This window comes from Culex pipiens, chromosome 1 (assembly GCF_016801865.2).
Source record: "Culex pipiens pallens isolate TS chromosome 1, TS_CPP_V2, whole genome shotgun sequence".
Classification (NCBI taxonomy): Eukaryota; Metazoa; Arthropoda; class Insecta; order Diptera; family Culicidae; genus Culex; species Culex pipiens.
This window is the reverse complement of record NC_068937.1, coordinates 12,305,396-12,323,326: the sequence shown is the minus strand read 5'-3', so window position 1 is coordinate 12,323,326 and position 17,931 is coordinate 12,305,396. Positions and strand designations below refer to the sequence as shown.

The 17,931-nt window shown below is 34.7% G+C and overlaps 2 protein-coding genes across 4 annotated transcripts in view; one reads left to right on the top strand and one right to left on the bottom strand.

Annotated features, from left to right (window-relative positions):
* LOC120430775 (alanine aminotransferase 1) overlaps window positions 1–14,684 on the top strand; it is a 38,897-nt gene extending 24,213 nt beyond the window's left edge. The window contains exons 4-5 of the mRNA XM_039595890.2: window positions 3,223–4,309; window positions 9,837–14,684. Coding sequence (XP_039451824.1) covers window positions 3,223–4,309; window positions 9,837–9,985 — 1,236 coding nt within the window. The 3' untranslated portion in view covers window positions 9,986–14,684. The remainder of the gene's footprint in view (window positions 1–3,222; window positions 4,310–9,836) is intronic.
* The window catches only part of LOC120430982 (protein-tyrosine sulfotransferase), an 80,101-nt gene continuing 72,428 nt past the window's right edge, over window positions 10,259–17,931 (bottom strand). For 2 of the 3 annotated variants that reach the window (XM_039596131.2, XM_039596142.2), the window contains exons 3-6: window positions 17,060–17,300; window positions 16,684–17,000; window positions 16,426–16,624; window positions 10,259–16,168 (exon numbers count right to left, since the gene is read on the bottom strand). In XM_039596131.2, coding sequence (XP_039452065.1) covers window positions 16,007–16,168; window positions 16,426–16,624; window positions 16,684–17,000; window positions 17,060–17,300 — 919 coding nt within the window. In that variant the 3' untranslated portion in view covers window positions 10,259–16,006. The remainder of the gene's footprint in view (window positions 16,169–16,425; window positions 16,625–16,683; window positions 17,001–17,059; window positions 17,301–17,931) is intronic. The other variant, XR_008211922.1, reaches the window with a different exon arrangement.

Genomic DNA, 17,931 nt, shown 5'->3' with positions numbered 1-17,931 from the left:
GAAAACACTAAAAAAATATTCAAAAAAATATTTTCTAACATATGAATTGTTTGATAAACTCATCAACTCCAAAACCCTTACGCATTTGATGTTAATTTTATCGTCATACTATTTTTACAATCAATTGTTTAAAAAAGTGCGTTTAGGGAGACTTGATCCCTGCATTTTTACATTCACTGGAATCAGCCTCAAGATTAAATAATTTGACTGGGTTTTCGGACATAGTTTCCTTTAGTATAGTTGTACATAACTTACTGCAGCTTGAAATTTTTTTTTCAAAATTTTGGTAAACAAAAATTACCAGCTTTTGTAAACATGCTCAATTTTGGTCTAAAAAAGAAAATTTTAAGTTTTTAAATATTTTGCATGCTAAACTTGTTATATTTTGAACATAAACGTACAGGTTTTAAGTGAAATTGCTGTAACTTATAGAAAATTAAAACTTTGGATGAATAAGAAACATTTTGCTTAAGATTTCTTCAAAATGTTGAAAAGGGGATCAAGTTACCCCTAACATTTTTAAAATGCCGGTTTAAAATATTTTTTTTAAACGCTTGCCATGATTCGAAGAGTTCATCTGATGAAATACCCTTATTAGCCAAACATAGATGAATGTTTAAGCTTTCAATTCATGCAAAAAGTTTATAGTTCACTCTCCCCTACTATTGGCTCCATATACACAAAAATGGCTTATATAAGCCTAGAATAACATGTCTACAAAGTTTCATTGAAATCGGAAAGGGTCTGGTACAAAAGTACTAGAAAAATTCCTGATTTGAGCTGGAATTGCTCAATAAATAAATAAAAATGGGACACTTTTTAGTTCTTTTTACAAAAATCTAGTACAGCTATCCGAAGGTTCGACTATCTGATGGTTTGTTTGGAACTTCGGATAAAAGAATCATGTTTTTTTTATTGCATTTGTCCCGAGATTTATATTTTTTGAACATATACTAGACTAGGTCACACAATGTCCTTTACGTTTTTTTTTCTTAAAAAAAAGGTTTTTACAATATTGCTTTATAACAAATTAATGCTTGTTTGTTTTTAACAAATTTCAGCCTCAAAGTGTGCAAAATGAATTTATTAAATAAAATTTAGTAAAGTTACTTTGAATTTTGTAAATGAAAAGTTCACAATTAAATGTTAGTTTAACTAAGTTTATTAATTTTTAATAAAATGCAATATGAAAGTAAATAAATTGTTCTAAAATTGATCAAAATTCTTTAGAAATGTTTTGTTGGCACCAAAACCAATTTCGAAGTATTAATCATTGTTTTTTTTCTACTGAAAACTTGTTTAGGCTCTTGAAAATTGAAATATAAAAATGAGTTGCAGTAGGCCTTTGCAAATATTTTTCAAAGTTTAAGTCTCCTCTTTAAAAACAAAATTGTATTAATTTTTTTAAAACATCTTGAAAATATGTTCAAGTCTGGAATTAATCCTAAATTACAAACCTAAGAAAAAAATTTTTTTGAAAGGAGAAAAATCGAAGCGAAAAAAAAGTTTTGTTCAAAATTATTCTTGTTTGTTTAAGTAATGTTCAAATTATAAAAAAAAAACTATCGAAACCATGGTATGAACCAATTCAATGAACAGTTCTATCTACATATTTTGACTTTTTGTTCTTAACACTGGAACGCCCAACGCATGTCCAACTTACACGGACGCCCAAGCCTCCCAAAAAAGGTGGAACGGCAACTTCAACTTGCTGGTTCTCGGGCATAACTCAACCAATCAAGACGATTCTTGTTTCCAGTGATTTGTTAGGATGTCTAGATGATTCTAGAACTTTGCAGAACTTAATTTGTACAAATCTGTAGTTTGTGCGACCGAAAACATCGTTCCAACTTTTTCAAAAAGACTGCCTCCGCGGAATTTTCGGCGAATTTTTTTTTACACGCGAAAAAAAAAAGTTGGAACGATGTTTTTAATTGCAAAAATTACAGATTTGATCAAATTAAGTTCTGCAAAGTTCTAGAATTATCTAGACATCCTAACAAATCACTGGAAAGAAGAATAAGTTTGATTGGTTGAGTTAAGCCCGAGAACCATTGAGTTGAAGTTACCGTTCCAACTTTTTTGGAGCTTTGGGCGTTGGAATGTTAATGAAATTTCAATTCGAATTCATATTTTATTGATGAAATCAAGCTAAAACAAAATTCAAGTCCGAAACTGTTACAGCAATTCAATCTCTAAATTCAAAATCTCCTTGAAATACATTATCTCTCAACGTCTGTTACAATCCACAAATTTGAAAGCACTTCCAAGAACAAATTAGAGCACTCACTCTAACTCGAACCTTGAAACCGAATACTGCGCAGGCAAGATAATGTGCTCTGCAAACAGGAGCATCTTCATCACAACATCCCAATATGATGAAAAAGCAACCACATCGATACTTTGGCCCTGGAACCGCACCCTTATCCCCCCACATCTCACCATGCCTGATTGACGACGACGAGGTGGCTCACGTGATTTAATCAATTTGTGGGGATTATTTTTCGCTTCCTCCTTTTTCCGTATTAACTGTGTATTACGTGTTCGTGATTACATAAGGTGTGGAGTTTCTAGATTCTGTGCGAATCGCGTTTTTAAAACTTGAGTTGATTCTAGAAATTCTACAGTAATTGCAACACTCATTTATCAAATTCGCTAAATATAGTTAAATTTTTTAACTTCATACGAATGAGCGATTGTAGTCTGTCAGTTGAGGAAAAAAAAAACAGCTGGATTCCCCTCAGTATTGTCAATATTCAGCGCACGTCCCACACCTGATCGTGTCGTCGTACCTCATCAGCATCACGTAGCTAACTTGTGGACCGGGCGAATAAGGCAAGAAATGATAATTACCACCGTGGCACGGCGAGAAATATCTTCAACTCAAACTGGTGATGAGCGGAAAAGTCGGCAAATGGAATTTTGACACGCACTTCGAGGGAAATTTTCTTCTGCGGCCTGAAGCTAATTTAAGCGAGAAAAATTCAATTCTTCCAATTATCTTTTAAATGTCGTTCGCAATATTTGAGCAGCTTTCGTATACATTTAGCAGAAATCCAAATGTCTTATTTTAGCAATGATAAGCCCAATCCAATTGTGTTATCGTACAAACTGTTTACTTGTCTTTCTTATCAAATCTCGCAACGTCCCTCGTATTTACCCTCTGGCAAAGCAAACAAAATTGAGTCAACTAACGCGTGTCCCTCTTATCTGCTTCCACAGGTTCTCGGCCTAGTGTCCTACCCGCCCCTCTTTGACGACAAATCAATCCCGGAGGACGCGAAGCAACGCGCGCGGGACATCCTGAAGGGCTGCAAGGGCGGTTCGGTCGGTTCGTACACCGACTCGAACGGTATCGAGGTGATTCGGCAGCATGTGGCCCAGTACATCCAGGACCGTGACGGCGGCATCCCGTCCGATCCGGCCAACATTATCCTGTCGGCGGGTGCCTCCGGTGGCATTAAGGTGCTGATGTCGCTGCTACGGTGTCCGATCGACGGAAAGAAGCCCGGCGTGATGATCCCCATCCCGCAGTATCCGCTGTATTCGGCGACGATCGCCGAGTTTGAGATGGAACAGTGCGGCTACTATCTGGACGAGGCCAACAAGTGGGGACTGGACATTGCCGAGTTGAAGCGATCGCTGGCGGAGGCCAAGACGAAGTGCGCCCCGCGGATACTGGTCGTCATCAACCCGGGCAACCCGACCGGCCAGGTCCTGTCCAAGGAGAACATTCAGGAAATCATCAAATTCGCACACCAGGAAAAGCTCGTCCTGTTCGCCGACGAGGTCTACCAGGACAACGTCTACGAGAAGGGCTCCCAGTTCCACTCGTTCAAGAAGGTCCTCATGGAGATGGGCGCCCCGTACAACACGATGGAACTGTGCAGCTTCATGTCCTGCTCCAAAGGGTACATGGGCGAGTGCGGAATCCGCGGCGGATACGCCGAAATCGTCAACCTCTGCCCGGACGTGAAAGCCATGCTCCTCAAGTGCATCTCGGCCCAGCTCTGCCCCACCACAATCGGCCAGGCCTGTATGGACGTGGTGGTGCATCCGCCCCGCAAGGGTGAACCCTCGTACGAGCTGTTCATGAAGGAGAAGACGGCCGTGCTGGAGTCGCTGAAGGTGCGCGCCGAAATGGTCGCCGAGACGTTCAACTCGATCGAGGGCTTCTCGTGCAACCCGGTGCAGGGCGCGATGTACGCCTTTCCCCAGATCCGGCTGCCGGCGAAGGCGATCGAGGCGGCCAAGAAGGCCGGCCAGGCGCCGGACGTTTTCTATGCATTCCAGCTGTTGGAGCAGACCGGTGAGTTTTTTTTAATTACTTTTGTAATTTTTTCAACCAATGGCCATTTTGAGCAAATTTTGTTTTAAGAAAAACTGACTTTTCATTTTGTGAGGTTCAATTTTTGTTTTTTTTTTATTGTTTTAGGCAAACTCCAATCATTACACAGCACAGCATTTCGATTGTCAAAAAAAATAGTTGTTGATTTATCATTTAATGATGATTTCAAATAATGTTCCGTGAAAATAAAGCTTCCTAAAGTCATTTTAGTCAACACAATTTAATTTATACATGTATTTCTTGATGAATTTGTTCATAAATTCGTTTCTGAATTTGTTCTTTACTTCGTTCATAATTTTTTTCATAAATTTATTCATGAATTAGTGCATACATTTGTTCATGACATTGTTCTTGATTTTGTTAATAGATTTATTCATGAATTTGTGCATGAATTTGTTCATGAAATTGTTCTTAATTGTGTTTCTTAAAGTGTGTTCAAGAATTTATTCATGAATGTGTTCATGTGAATGATTTTGTTTATGAAAATGTTCATGAATTTATTCATGAAATTTTTCATGAATCTGTACTTAATTTTATTCATAATTTTGCTTATAAATTTGATCAGCAATTTGTTCATGAGTTTGTTCATGAATTTGTTCTTAATTTTGTTACTGAATTTGTTCTTGATTGTGTTCCTAAATTTGTTCTTGACTTTGTTCATAAATTTGATCATTAATTTATTGATGATTTTTTGCATAATTCTGTTCATTAATATTTCCATGAATTTGTGCATGAATTTGTTCATGAATTTGTACATGAATTTGTTCTTAATTTGTTCATAATTTTCTTTAATTTGTTCTTGATTTTGTTTATAAATTTGTGCATGAATTTGTTCATGAAATTGTTCTTGATTTTGTTCTTACATTTGTTCATGAATTTGTGCATCAATTTGTTCATGATTTTATTTGTTAAAATTGTTCATGAATTGGGTCCTAAAATGAAGCTTAGATTGCTGATATAATTGTTTACAGCGATAAAGCTTATTTTTCTGAGTACAATGACCCTTTGTACGACCACAAAGAGTTTAAAATGGATTTTTAAATCAATTTTGAAAAATTTACCTCGCGGTCCTTCTTGACAGAAAAGCTCCTTCTTGACAGCTCGTTCCAAGGGGACCATAGTTGATCCGTCGAAAAAATGTTGTCTTGTCAAAAAAAAAAATAGCATTAACATGAAAAAAAAGTGGTCAGAAATGGTTTTTAATCGTGTTTTTTACCGTTGTACATAAAAATTTACTTAGGGCTTTAGTACCCAATTTACTCATGAATGTGTTCATGAGTATGATTTTGTTTATGAAAATGTTCTTTAATTTATTCATGAATTAGTACATGAATTTTTACATGAATTTGTTCTTAATTTTGTTCATAATTTTGCTTATAAATTTGATCAGTACTTTGTTCATGAGATTGTTCATGAATTTGTTCTTGGTTTTGTTCCTAAATTTGCTCTTGATTTTGTTCCTAAAATTTGTTCTTGACTTCGTTCATAAATTTGTTCATTCATTTATTCAACAATTTTTGCATGATTTTGCTCTTGATTTTATTTATAAATTTGTTCATGAATTTGTGCATCAATTTGTTCATGAAATTGTTCTTTATTTTGTTCATGAATTTGTTCATGAATTTAATCATGAATGTGTTCATGAGTATGTTTTTGTTTATGAAAATGTTCTTTAATTTATTCATGAATTTGTACATGAAGTTGTTCTTAATTTTGTTCATAATTTTGCTTATAAATTTGATCAGTACTTTGTTCATGAGATTGTTCATGAATTTGTTCTTGGTTTTGTTCCTGAATTTGCTCTTGATTTTGTTTCTAAAATGTGTTCTTGACTTCGTTTATAAATTTGTTTATTCATGATTTTTTGCATGATTTTATTTATAAATTTGTTCATGAATTTGTACATCAATTTGTTCATGAAGTTGTTCATGATTTTGTTTGTTAAATTTGTTCATGAATGTGTTCATGAGTATGATTTTGTTTATGAAAATGTTCATTAATTTATTCATGAATTTGTACATGAATTTGATCTTAATTTTGTTCATAATTTTGCTTATAAATTTGATCAGTAATTTGTTCATGATATTGTTCATGAATTTGTTCTTGATTTTGTTTCTTAATTTGTTCATTCATTTATTCATTTGTTTCTAAAATTTGTTCCTGACTTCGTTCATAAATTTGTTCATTCATTTATTCATCAATTTTTGCATGATTTTGTTCTTGATTTTATTTATAAATTTGTCCATGAATTTGTGCATCAATTTGTTCATGAAATTGTTCTTTATTTTGTTCATAAATTTGTTCATGAATTTATTCATGAATGTGTTCATGTGTATGATTTTGTTTATGAAAATGTTTATGTAATTGTTCATGAATTTGTACTTAATTTTGTTTATGATTTTGCTTATAAATTTGATCAGTAATTCGTTCATGAGTTTGTTCATGAATTTGTTCTTGGTTTTGTTCCTAAATTTTTTCTTGACTTGGTTCATAAATTTGTTGATTAATTTGTTCATTAATTTATTCATTAATTTATTCATGAATTTTTGCATGATTCTCTTTATTAATATGTGCATGAATTTGTGCAAGAATTTGTTCATGAATTTGTACATGAATTTGTTCTTGATTTTGTTCATAATTTTGCTCATAAATTTGAACTTGAGTTTGTTCATGATTTTTTTTCTTGATTTTGTTCAAGAATTTGCTCTTGATTTTGTTCCTAAAATTTGTTCTTGACTTCGTTCATAAATTTGTTCATTCATTCATTCATCAATTTTTGCATGATTTTGCTCTTGATTTTATTTATAAATTTGTTCATGAATTTGTGCTTCAATTTGTTCATGAAATTGTTCTTTATTTTGTTCATGAATTTGTTCATGAATTTAATCATGAATGTGTTCATGTGTATGATTTTGTTTATGAAAATGTTCATTAATTTATTCATGAAATTGTTCATGAATTTGAACTTAATTTTGTTGATAATTTTGCTTATAAATTTGATCAGTAATTTGTTCATGAGTTTGATCATGAATTTGTTCTTGATTTTGTTCCTAAATTTATTCTTGACTTCGTTCATAAATTTGTTCATTAATTTATTCATTAATTTATAAATGATTTTTTGCATGATTCTCTTCATAAATATGTGCATGAATTTGTGCAAGAATTTGTTCATGAATTTGTACATGAATTTGTTCTTAATTTTGTTCATAAATTTGCTAATAAATTTGATCAGTAATTTGTTCATGATTTTTTTTCTTGATTTTGCTCAAAAATTTGTTCATAAATATGTACATGAATTTATTTATGAATGTGTTCATGACATTGTGCAAGATTTCGCTCTTGAATTTTCGTCCAACGATTTTTTTTAATAGGTGCTAATTCATGGAGGCGCTTGTTTTCAAAACATTTACACCAGTAATTTCAACTTTAAAGGTTTAGGCTAGATAAGAAAAACTAAGTTAAAATAAAGAAACAAAAAAAGTCTTTGGATTAAGCCGATTTATTTTCTAATTTTTGCCTTTTAGCTTTTTAATGTTTTCACAAATTTTTAATAGTGTGACCACAGATTCGAAAAATTGAGGTCTCAAGAATTTTTTGTTTCCTAAAATTCATTGAAATTTTGCAAATTATTTTCAACAGTTGAAAAATGGAAAAAAGGGGTAAAGCAGTTTGTGACACTAATTATGCTGGCTACCCTTTTAGCAAAAATTCAACATTTCTGCCCCATTTCCCCCGAGATCTACAAACTGACACGGCGGGCGCCGTTGGTGGCCAACGAGTGTTACCTGCTAGTCTGTAGTTTTGCCTGTACTGTTTAACATTGAGCTCACTTTGTAATTTTATTGAGGTTTTCGCCTGAAATTTTTTTTCCGATCGTATGATTTTTAAATAATGTTTTTAAATGAAAATTGAATTATATTCACTCAAAATAATAAAGGTAATAACTTCTTTTTAGAGTTAAAATAAGGTTCCAATTATGTTTTTTCGTAGTCTAAACAAATTGTAAAAATGGCACTTTTCTGTATGCCCATTCTACTGAATAGTCCTATAAATATCTTAAAAAATCTATAGATACCAAATTAGCTTGAAAATTCACTGTACGCAAAGTGATTTTTTTAAATGAAGGTTGTAACTTTTTTTGTAATATTTTTTTGCTGGCATAAAACCAAAAGAGGTATTAAACTATGCCAAACAAACAAACTCGCACATTTTCGTGTTTGACAGTTTGCAAAACTCGCAAACTTATTTGCGGCAAACGCGAAAATAAGACAAAATATATACAGGATAACGATTCTGCAAACAAACAAAGCAGGCAAACTGCCATAAAGTGCGAGTTTGTTTTTGTTTTGTCATAGTCTTACGCCTCCTTAATGATTTTTGAATATGTTGATCCCGATTATGCGAAACAAATAATTTGTTCAAAATATTTTCAATTTAAGTAGCTAAAGCGTTTTATATATGAGTGAAAATGTAAATTTTGTCATAATTTAAATCAAACATTTTTGGAAATGTGTTACAAAATGTTCAATTTTAACTAAAGACATTCGGAAAACAAATCTGAGCGAGGGACAAAAATTTATAGAAATTTTGATGAAAATGGAGGAATATTTGTTAGGAAAGTATTTTCACAACGATTTTTCATTATTTGCAGTTGGTTTAAAAATCAAATTTAAGGCGTAATTCATACATTTTTCAAAGATTATGTCACCCCTTACAAAGTATATTAAAAAAAATATTAGCAGCGGCCGAAACAATTTTTAATGTTTCTTTTGGCATGAAAAATGCAATGAAAAGCTCTAAAATAAAATTGTTATGCTTTTTTTAAATTTTGTTGAGTTCTATAAATATTAATCTTTTTTGAACCAAACTGTAGGAAAATTGTCATTTTCTGTTAGTTGATATTATAATGACGAAAATGTCCAAAAAACACCTGAATTTAAATAAAAATAAATGATGGAAGCATTGTTGAAGTCATACAGCTTCACTAGAAATTTATTTAGGGGTAGAATTGGAGAATTTCCCTTGTCCTCTTAAAAAAGTGGAGCATCAAGTTGTCTATCCTTTTCCCCTGGTGTGCGGTGGAGATGGGAGTGGCTGGCATTGAACGGCTGTCATGGTGTTGAGAAAATGATATAGGGGAAGAGCATCTATTTCCATCGAGCCTCTAATGTTGTCATATCAGAAATTTGACGTTTAATTACACTCAACCCCCGGTGTTTGGTCACTTTTTCGTTTGACACTTTTTTAGTTTGTACCCCGTTGAACTGTCACTTTTTACACGGCGCTTACGCACACTATCAAAACAAACGTTTGTTAGTATGTGTGAACTCCGTGTAAAAGGGGTGTCAAACTAAAAAGTGACTCCGTTCGTTTGACAACAGTTGGTGTCAAACCATCGCGGTTTGAGTGCACAGCTTTTTCAACTGAAAATCGAATTAAATTAAATCAACGGAAATAACTCAAAAGCACACTTTCACTCTCTTCGCAGGCATCTGCATCGTCCCCGGTTCCGGCTTTGGGCAGCGCCCGGGCACGTACCACTTCCGCACCACGATCCTGCCCCAGCCGGCCAAGCTGAAGGAGATGCTCGGCAAGTTCCGCTCGTTCCACGAAAAGTTCTTGCAAGAGTACAAGTAAATTGTCGTGATTTTTTTAAACACACTTTTTGAGTTTAAATTTTTGTTAGGCGAAAAGCAAACACACAAACACACACGCGCGTATTATCCGATTGTAGTGAAAGAAGAAGATGATTAAAAACGAGATTTTGGAATAAGAGAGGACTGCTGATAGAATCACACTCACACACACATATTTAGCATATCCCGCTTTGAAGCTTCAAACGATGATATCGTATTTGCCAAGGTAGTAGAAGCAATTTAATTGCATGTTTTTACCACGCTAGGTTTAAAAAAGAAAAAATAAATAAGTCCTCACACGCAATTGTAACTTTCTATGTGCAGCTGTTATTTTTTGTGTGTTTCAAATTGGTCGTTACAAAACAAAACAATAAAGTAGATTGGCAGCATTTTAAATGAGTATGAACGTTATTCGAAAAACAAAGAGAAATCTGATAACCAAAAAAGACAATAATTATTTGGTAGAGTTACCGAAAGTGTTTTTTCGACGTCACTTTGTATATCGCTATTACTCGATAAATATGTGTGTTTTAACGCGTTCTACAAAATTGTTAACCAACCCCAGCTGTACCTTTACGAAAACAATTAAAACAAGTATATTGAAGATATTTTAGCAAAAAAAAACTCATCAATCAAACAATTACTAGAAGCAGCAGCAGCAACGGCAGTCGTGCAACAAACAAGTGTATATTCTCGTTCGAAAGGACCACAATTTGTTAAATGCTGTGAATAATAAAGAAAAGTGCGGAAATTGTTCGAAGGACAACAAAAATAAAACACACCAGACTTTTGATTGTTTCAACATTGAAGAAGCGAAAATGTGCCCCATTTAATAATTGGTTTGTTTGTTTGTTTTTATTAATTGTTTTATTCACATTTAAAACGGCTTTGTGTGATTTTTCTTTTTCGATTCTGGCGACCTTCGCGTTCTCACCTTCTCTTCGCGGCCCTGCGATCCACATTGGTTTAATTAATATACATACAACTATTTACACAGTCACTTTGCGATTTTTAACTTCTTTTCTCTTCTCTGCTCTGATTTGTTTGTTTCGATATTTGCTAATTGTGTATAAAATAATAGTTTTTTTTCTTCATTCCTGTCTTCTTCTGATTCGGCTTCATTTTCTTCTGTCTCTGTATTGGTTTAAAAAGTGTGAGCGAGCTTCTTCCCTCCTAGTTCTCGCCAAATACGCGTGGCGGCAGCAGCGTCGGCGCCCTTTATTTGTATCTACTGCGAAATGTTTTTGTTTTGTTTTTGAAAGGGGGAGGGGACCTATTATCGAATTAAAATATCAAAATTTATTTCCTTTGAAAAACATGAATGAAACACATTTTTTAAGATAAAAATTCAAAACTCAATTGATCGAAAACCTATTTATTTAAATCCTGGTGAAAAATAAAAAATGGTCAAAAATCTGTATCAGGTGTACAAAAATCTGTATCTGGAATCTGTATTGACATTTTCGAGCAATTTTTCAACAAAAAAATATTGTAAATCTTTTTTAATGCGTTTAAATGCCATTCAACCTAAAATTTTACATCTGGGCCCATTGAGCCCTTTAAAATTATAAAAAAATAAATATTATTTAATTTTAATCAAAACTCGGGGAAATAACTATGTACAACTGTATGTTTCTCTTAAAATCTGTATTACTGCATATACAGATTCTGTATCACCTAATGTATCTGGAAATCTGTATTGACATTTTCGAGCAATTTTTCGACAAAAAAATATTATAAATCGTTTTTTAATGCGTTAAAATTCCAAGAAACCTGACATTTTAAGTCTGGGCTCATTCAGACATTGAAAACAAATTAAAAACTTAAATTATTTAATTTTAATTAAAATCCTGGGATATCTGTAAATCTGCGTGGTTTTTCCTAAAATCTGTATTTCGGCATATACAAAGTATGAATGACCTAATCACCTAAAAAATCTGTAAAATACAGATAAATCTGTATTTGTGACATCCCTATGCTGTTGCAGCAACAAGCTTACCGTCATGTATGAAAGAGTGAAAAAACTCATAAAAATATTCGGAAGCGAAAAATAATAGTTCAAATGACTGAAAATTCAGCAAAATATGTTGAATTATTTGTAATACTTGAATAATTTTAAAACACAAAAAAATACAAAAAAGAAATATCTATATCGATTTATTGGTCACCTACATTCGAACTTTTGTCCATCAATAAGTTGTTCAATTTCGACCTTACAGTATGTAAAAAAAGTATTTACACCCCTTGGGCACTATGCACATATTGTGACAAAACATCTAAACAATTTAATGTTGACAGAAACCTAGTACTACGTTTTGTTCAGAAACTCATGCCAGACATTTTGCTACAAAAAGCTCATGAAAAGATGATTTCTAAAAAAATTTATATAACAAATACTATTACGAAACTAAAAAAGGTGCAAAAAAAGTTTGTACACCTTTCGAAAAATTAACATAAATAATGTTTTTTGTTGACAAATCACCATAAATCCAGTCTCCCAACTTCAAATAGGCATCCTTGACTGATTAAAAAAATAATTTGGATTGAATATAAAGTTTACTAACTACTTAGTATAAAAGTTTATATAACTCTGGAAATTCTATATAAAACTTATCTAAACTTAATTTTGCAAACTTTTAATTCAACTAAATGTCAATATATTACCATAGAATTGCTAAATAAACATTTTGGAGTGGGTATAACACCGTTTTGGGGGTATTTGTATCGATAGAATAGATTTTTCGTTGGAATTTCGTACCAACCCGAAATTACGTCGTAGGAAAATCCGCCGGCATCCGAACCGGTCCACGATTCACAAGTCAACCTATGTGGAATCGGAAAGGGCATAAAATTTCCGATCTTTTGATACCCATACATCTAGGTTTTCTATAAAACCCACGATTTTAAATACCTAGGTAAAAACGTTGTTATGGTTTTGTTTGAGCAATCTGCCAAAAATGTATGGAATTTCGTAATTTTTGTTCTCGTGGAACAAACTTACTTTTTGCCCAGGTATTTAAAATCGTGGGTTTTATAGAAAACCTAGATGTATGGGTATCAAAAGATCGGAAATTTTATGCCCTTTCCGATGCCACATAGGTTGACTTAAGAATTGTGGACCGGTTCGGATGCCGGCGGATTTTCCGACGACGTAATTCCGGGTTGGTACGAAATTCCAACGAAAAATCTATTCTATCGATACAAATACCCCCAAAACGGTGTTATACCCACTCCAAAATGTTTATTTAGCAATTCTATGGTAATATATTGACATTTAGTTGAATTAAAAGTTTGCAAAATTAAGTTTAGATAAGTTTTATATAGAATTTCCAGAGTTATATAAACTTTTATACTAAGTAGTTAGTAAACTTTATATTCAATCCAAATTATTTTTTTAATCAGTCAAGGATGCCTATTTGGAGTTGGGAGACTGGATTTATGGTGATTTGTCAACAAATAACATTATTTATGTTAATTTTTCGAAAGGTGTACAAACTTTTTTTGCACCTTTTTTATTTTCGTAATAGTATTTGTTATATAACTTTTTATAGAAATCATCTTTTCATGAGCTGTTTATAGCAAAATGTTTGGCATGAGTTTCTGAACAAAACGTAGTACTAGGTTCCTGTCAAACTTTAAATTTTTTACATGTTTTATCACAAAATGTGCATAGTGCTCAAGGGGTGTAAATACTTTTTTTACATACTGTATATTTTTCAACCCTAAGGCATTCGACTTTTTTTTTATTTCGATTTTTAGTCCAATTAACAAGTTAATCAATTTCGACCTTATGTTTTTCGTCCTTTTGTCCACTCGACCTTTTGTCGAATTAATAAGTTGTTCAATTTCGACCTATCGTCCATTCTACCAGATATTTTTCAAACCATAGGGTTTCGACCTTTGATCTTCTCGACCTTTTGTCTTTATAACCTATTACCTATTGTTCAATCAATAAGTTGCTCAATTTCGACCTATCGACCTTTCAATCTTATGTTTTTCGACCCTTCGGCATTCGGTCATTTGTCCACTCGACCTTTTGACCTTTCAACCTTTTATCCAATCAATAAATTGTTCAATTTCGACCCATCGTCCTTTCGAACTTATGTTTTCGACCCTTCGACATTCGACCTTTTGTCCTCTCAACCTGTTGTCTTCTCGATCTTTTGTCCAATCAATAAGTTGTTCAATTTCGACCTTATGATTTTCGACCCTTTGGCATTCGACAATTTGTCCACTAGACCTTTTTCCTCTCGATCGTTTGTCCAATTAATAAATTGTTCAATTTCGACCTATCATTCTTTCGACCGCATGTTTTTCGACCCTTAAGCATTCGACCCTCTCCTCTTGTTAACCCTCTACAACCCATCCCCGCCTGTAGACGGGCTTCGATCTAAAAAATCGCCAAAATCAATTTTTCAAGTAATTTTTGATCTTTAAAATCTTTAAAGAACTCTCAAAATTTAAAAAAAAATGTAGGGTTGGAGCTTGTTTTATGTGAATTTGCCAATGTTTTTTAGAATGTAATTTTTAAGGGGTCAACTTTGGCTGTATTTATTGGTCACATTTCCTATATTTGAAGTAATTTTAGCTATGCCTCTACACATTTTTTTACAATTTAAAAAAATAATGTTGCCATTCTAGGCCAAATACTACCGAAAGCAAAGATTAACCAAACAAAACAAATGCAAATTAAAATACTACATTAAACAAGAGGAATAGAGTTTTTTTGTAAACAAAGATTGCTCAAAATGGCTTCCTCAACACGCAAAAAATAAAATTTTCGAAAAAAAAACAACTTGGGCAGTAGAGGGTTAAATTTGACCTATCTTCCTTTCGGCCTTATGTTTTCAGACTCTTAGACAAAATAGCGAAAAATGCTATTAGCAAATTTTTAATTTGGGAAAAAAAAATCTCAAATTAAACTGCGTTAGAAACACCTTAAAAAATCCTGAAAATCAAATATTGAACCAAATAAAATTCCATGCCAGTTGTGTTTATAGATTTTTCTATGATGATCAACTTTGTACAACATCGCGAAGCGATCTGAGCAAATCTGGCTTAGTTATAGGTGGATTAAGCTCAAAAGTCTAGATTGAATTTTCCAACGGGCCTCTTTACTGAAATTTTGCGATGAACGCGCACTTTGATCAGAGCAACATTGTTTGACAAGAAAATGTTGTTGCTGTCAGACGAGTTTTCTTCAACTTGAAAGGATGAAATTTTATTTTTATTTTTCAATTTAAAATCGGATTCTCGGACTGATTCCAAAAAGAGGGACAACATAAACTATGAAAATTATTTGTAATGGCGTTAAAATGGCAAAAGACAGAAGACTCTGCGATTGAACAAATATTAGAATGTCGGTAAAATGTTTGACAAAAATTTAATTTGTTTTGACAGATGTCAAACCGATATGTGCTGTCAAAACTGATTGGTGTAATTTTTCTTCCATTATTTCTCAACTGATAAATGAAAAATGACTCCTGTTGGAACTCCTGCACTATTAAAAAAAAAGTGAAAATAATTTGTTATTCGTTTCCGGTCGATAATTGGTCCCCTCACCCCTTTCCCTCTAACTTAACCTAGTAGCTCCGCCATCTTTCTTTTCAGCAGTGACAATATTCGATTCTTACACGATTATTACACGGTGAACGTTACTTACAGCGAAAAAAATCGAAGCTCTCTTTTATTCTCACGGTTTCACTTCTACTAAACAACACAGCGCAGGCATTTGATTTGATCAACTTCTTCTTCTTCCGCTCCAGCAGCCAGCCAGCCAGCAAGCTTGCTTCCGTTTTCATTAAGTTTCTTTAAGTTCCTTTCATTTTACTATACGAATTTGTGCTTTAAAACAACACGACTTGTTTTTTTTTCTTTTTTGGACTCCCTCCCTCAATATGTACTTGCCTATCGAATTGTTAAAAAATGATGAAAATTCACCACTTTTGTGTTTTGTGTTTCCGGTTCCGGTTCAACTTTCGCCCCCCGTCCTTTCAGGAATAAAAAGCTAAATTCTCTAATATCACGTTTTACGTTCCTTATTATTGCCATAGTCGTCCTCGTCCTCGTTGTTGTTGTTGTTGTTATTGTTGTTGTTGCCGTTGCCGTCCCGATTCGGTGGGTTTCCGTCCCGATTAAGTAGCTGATTGACCTTGTGCTCCCACATCTGCGGGTTGGCGCGAACCTGCAGGGGAGGGGAAACATTTCAAGTTGGTGAAATATTTCACGCGTGTGTCTTGACTGAGCGACGGGTGGGGTTCGTTTCCAATGCACGGGTTGCTGCGATTGTTTGGGATTCTTCTTGATTAAGTTTCTGTTTCCAAAGGTTGATTTTGACAGTTTTGACAGATTTAAACGTGAAAACGACGCATTTTGTTGACGAACATTCTAAATCGACACAGTTTTGAAGAAATTTCCGCACTTTTACGGGGCCGCACCTACCTTGTACGTATTCTCCTGCACGTACGTGTCCGGCTTGCCGTAGTCGGGCGGGTTCGCGTACGGGTCGTACCCGAGCACGGACAGCATCGGCGCCACGTCCGCCATGTCCCGCACGACGTCCTCCGGGATGTGGCCGACCCACTTGGACATCGCCTCCAGGTTGACCGGCTTTATCACCTGGTCAGAGGAGCGTTCCACCCTAAAAAAAAAATGACATTTAAAGCAAGTTTTTTTGTTTCAACTCCAAAAGAACCCTACTTGGACAACGCCACACCGTTCTCCTTGTTGATAAACTCTTCGTGGTGCAGCACAGAGTCGTTCCACGGGATGTCCAGGAACTGCAGGATCTTCCGCATCCACTCCTCCGGATGGAGCACCAGCTGCTCGTAGTACACCATCATGCAGCGATCCTTGCCGATCTCCTTGCACTGATCGTGCATCGTTTGGATCGCCTGGTTCCACTTGGTCATGCACTGCCGGTAGTTGGACAGGTCGAACCCGGTGATGGTGACCTTGCGCGAGATGATCGAGTGCACGGTGGCTCGCCCATCCCGCACCATGAACAGGAACTTGGCCTGAAAAACCCCATCACAATTCAGCAAATGAAACCGCCTTCACATTACAATCGACTCACCTCCGGAAACAGCTCGATCACGTACGAGCCCATCTTGAGCGTGAGCGGATCTTTGTTGCAGAGCCGCGGCGCCGGATCCCCATGCTTGGCGATGATCTCCAGACAGAACTGCGCGATCGCACTGTTGAGCACCTCCTTCGTGATGCCGGCCTCGACCAGCCGCACCGACTCCTTCTCCGACTTCATCCAGTGCGAGCGCAGCTGCAGGATGCGCGGGATGACGCGCGTCTCCTGGCCACATCTGCAAGGGACGGTCGTAAATGTTGCATACATCCAGGGGAGCAAATGAAAATGGAGAGAGGGCGAGAAAAAAAAGAAAACAAGAATCAGCACACGATGCAATTTTCATATGGTGCAAAAGGGAAAAGCTGTAAACCATAATCTAAAGAGTCCCCCCCCCACCTCACCCCACTTCGTACATAAATACAAATGCAAATGGATCATTATTTTGCATCTGTGGACCAGAAGCCAGAGCAGAGCATCAGCGTTCTAGAGTAGCAATAGTAGGACCCCGTGTGCACAAATGAACTTAAATAAATGAGCTCTAAGCTGAGCTGTTTGGTTTGGCTGGTTAGCTGCTGCTACTACATCTGTGCCTTACTGACTGCAGATGCAAAATTCTTACATAGGGGGAAATGGTCAATTATATGCATATCACGCAGAAAAACTTTGCATAATTAAAACCACAAAATACCTATGTTACTTAGTAATGCAAGTATAATGTTTAACAAAAAGTTTATTTACTACAAAATTAGGATAGAAATACACAGTCGAATATTTTGCATGGGTTGAAACTCCTTTCTAGACCAAGCCTGCACACGTTATTTATTTATTTACCAATTTTGGTAACATTTCGAGACAACTTTACCAAA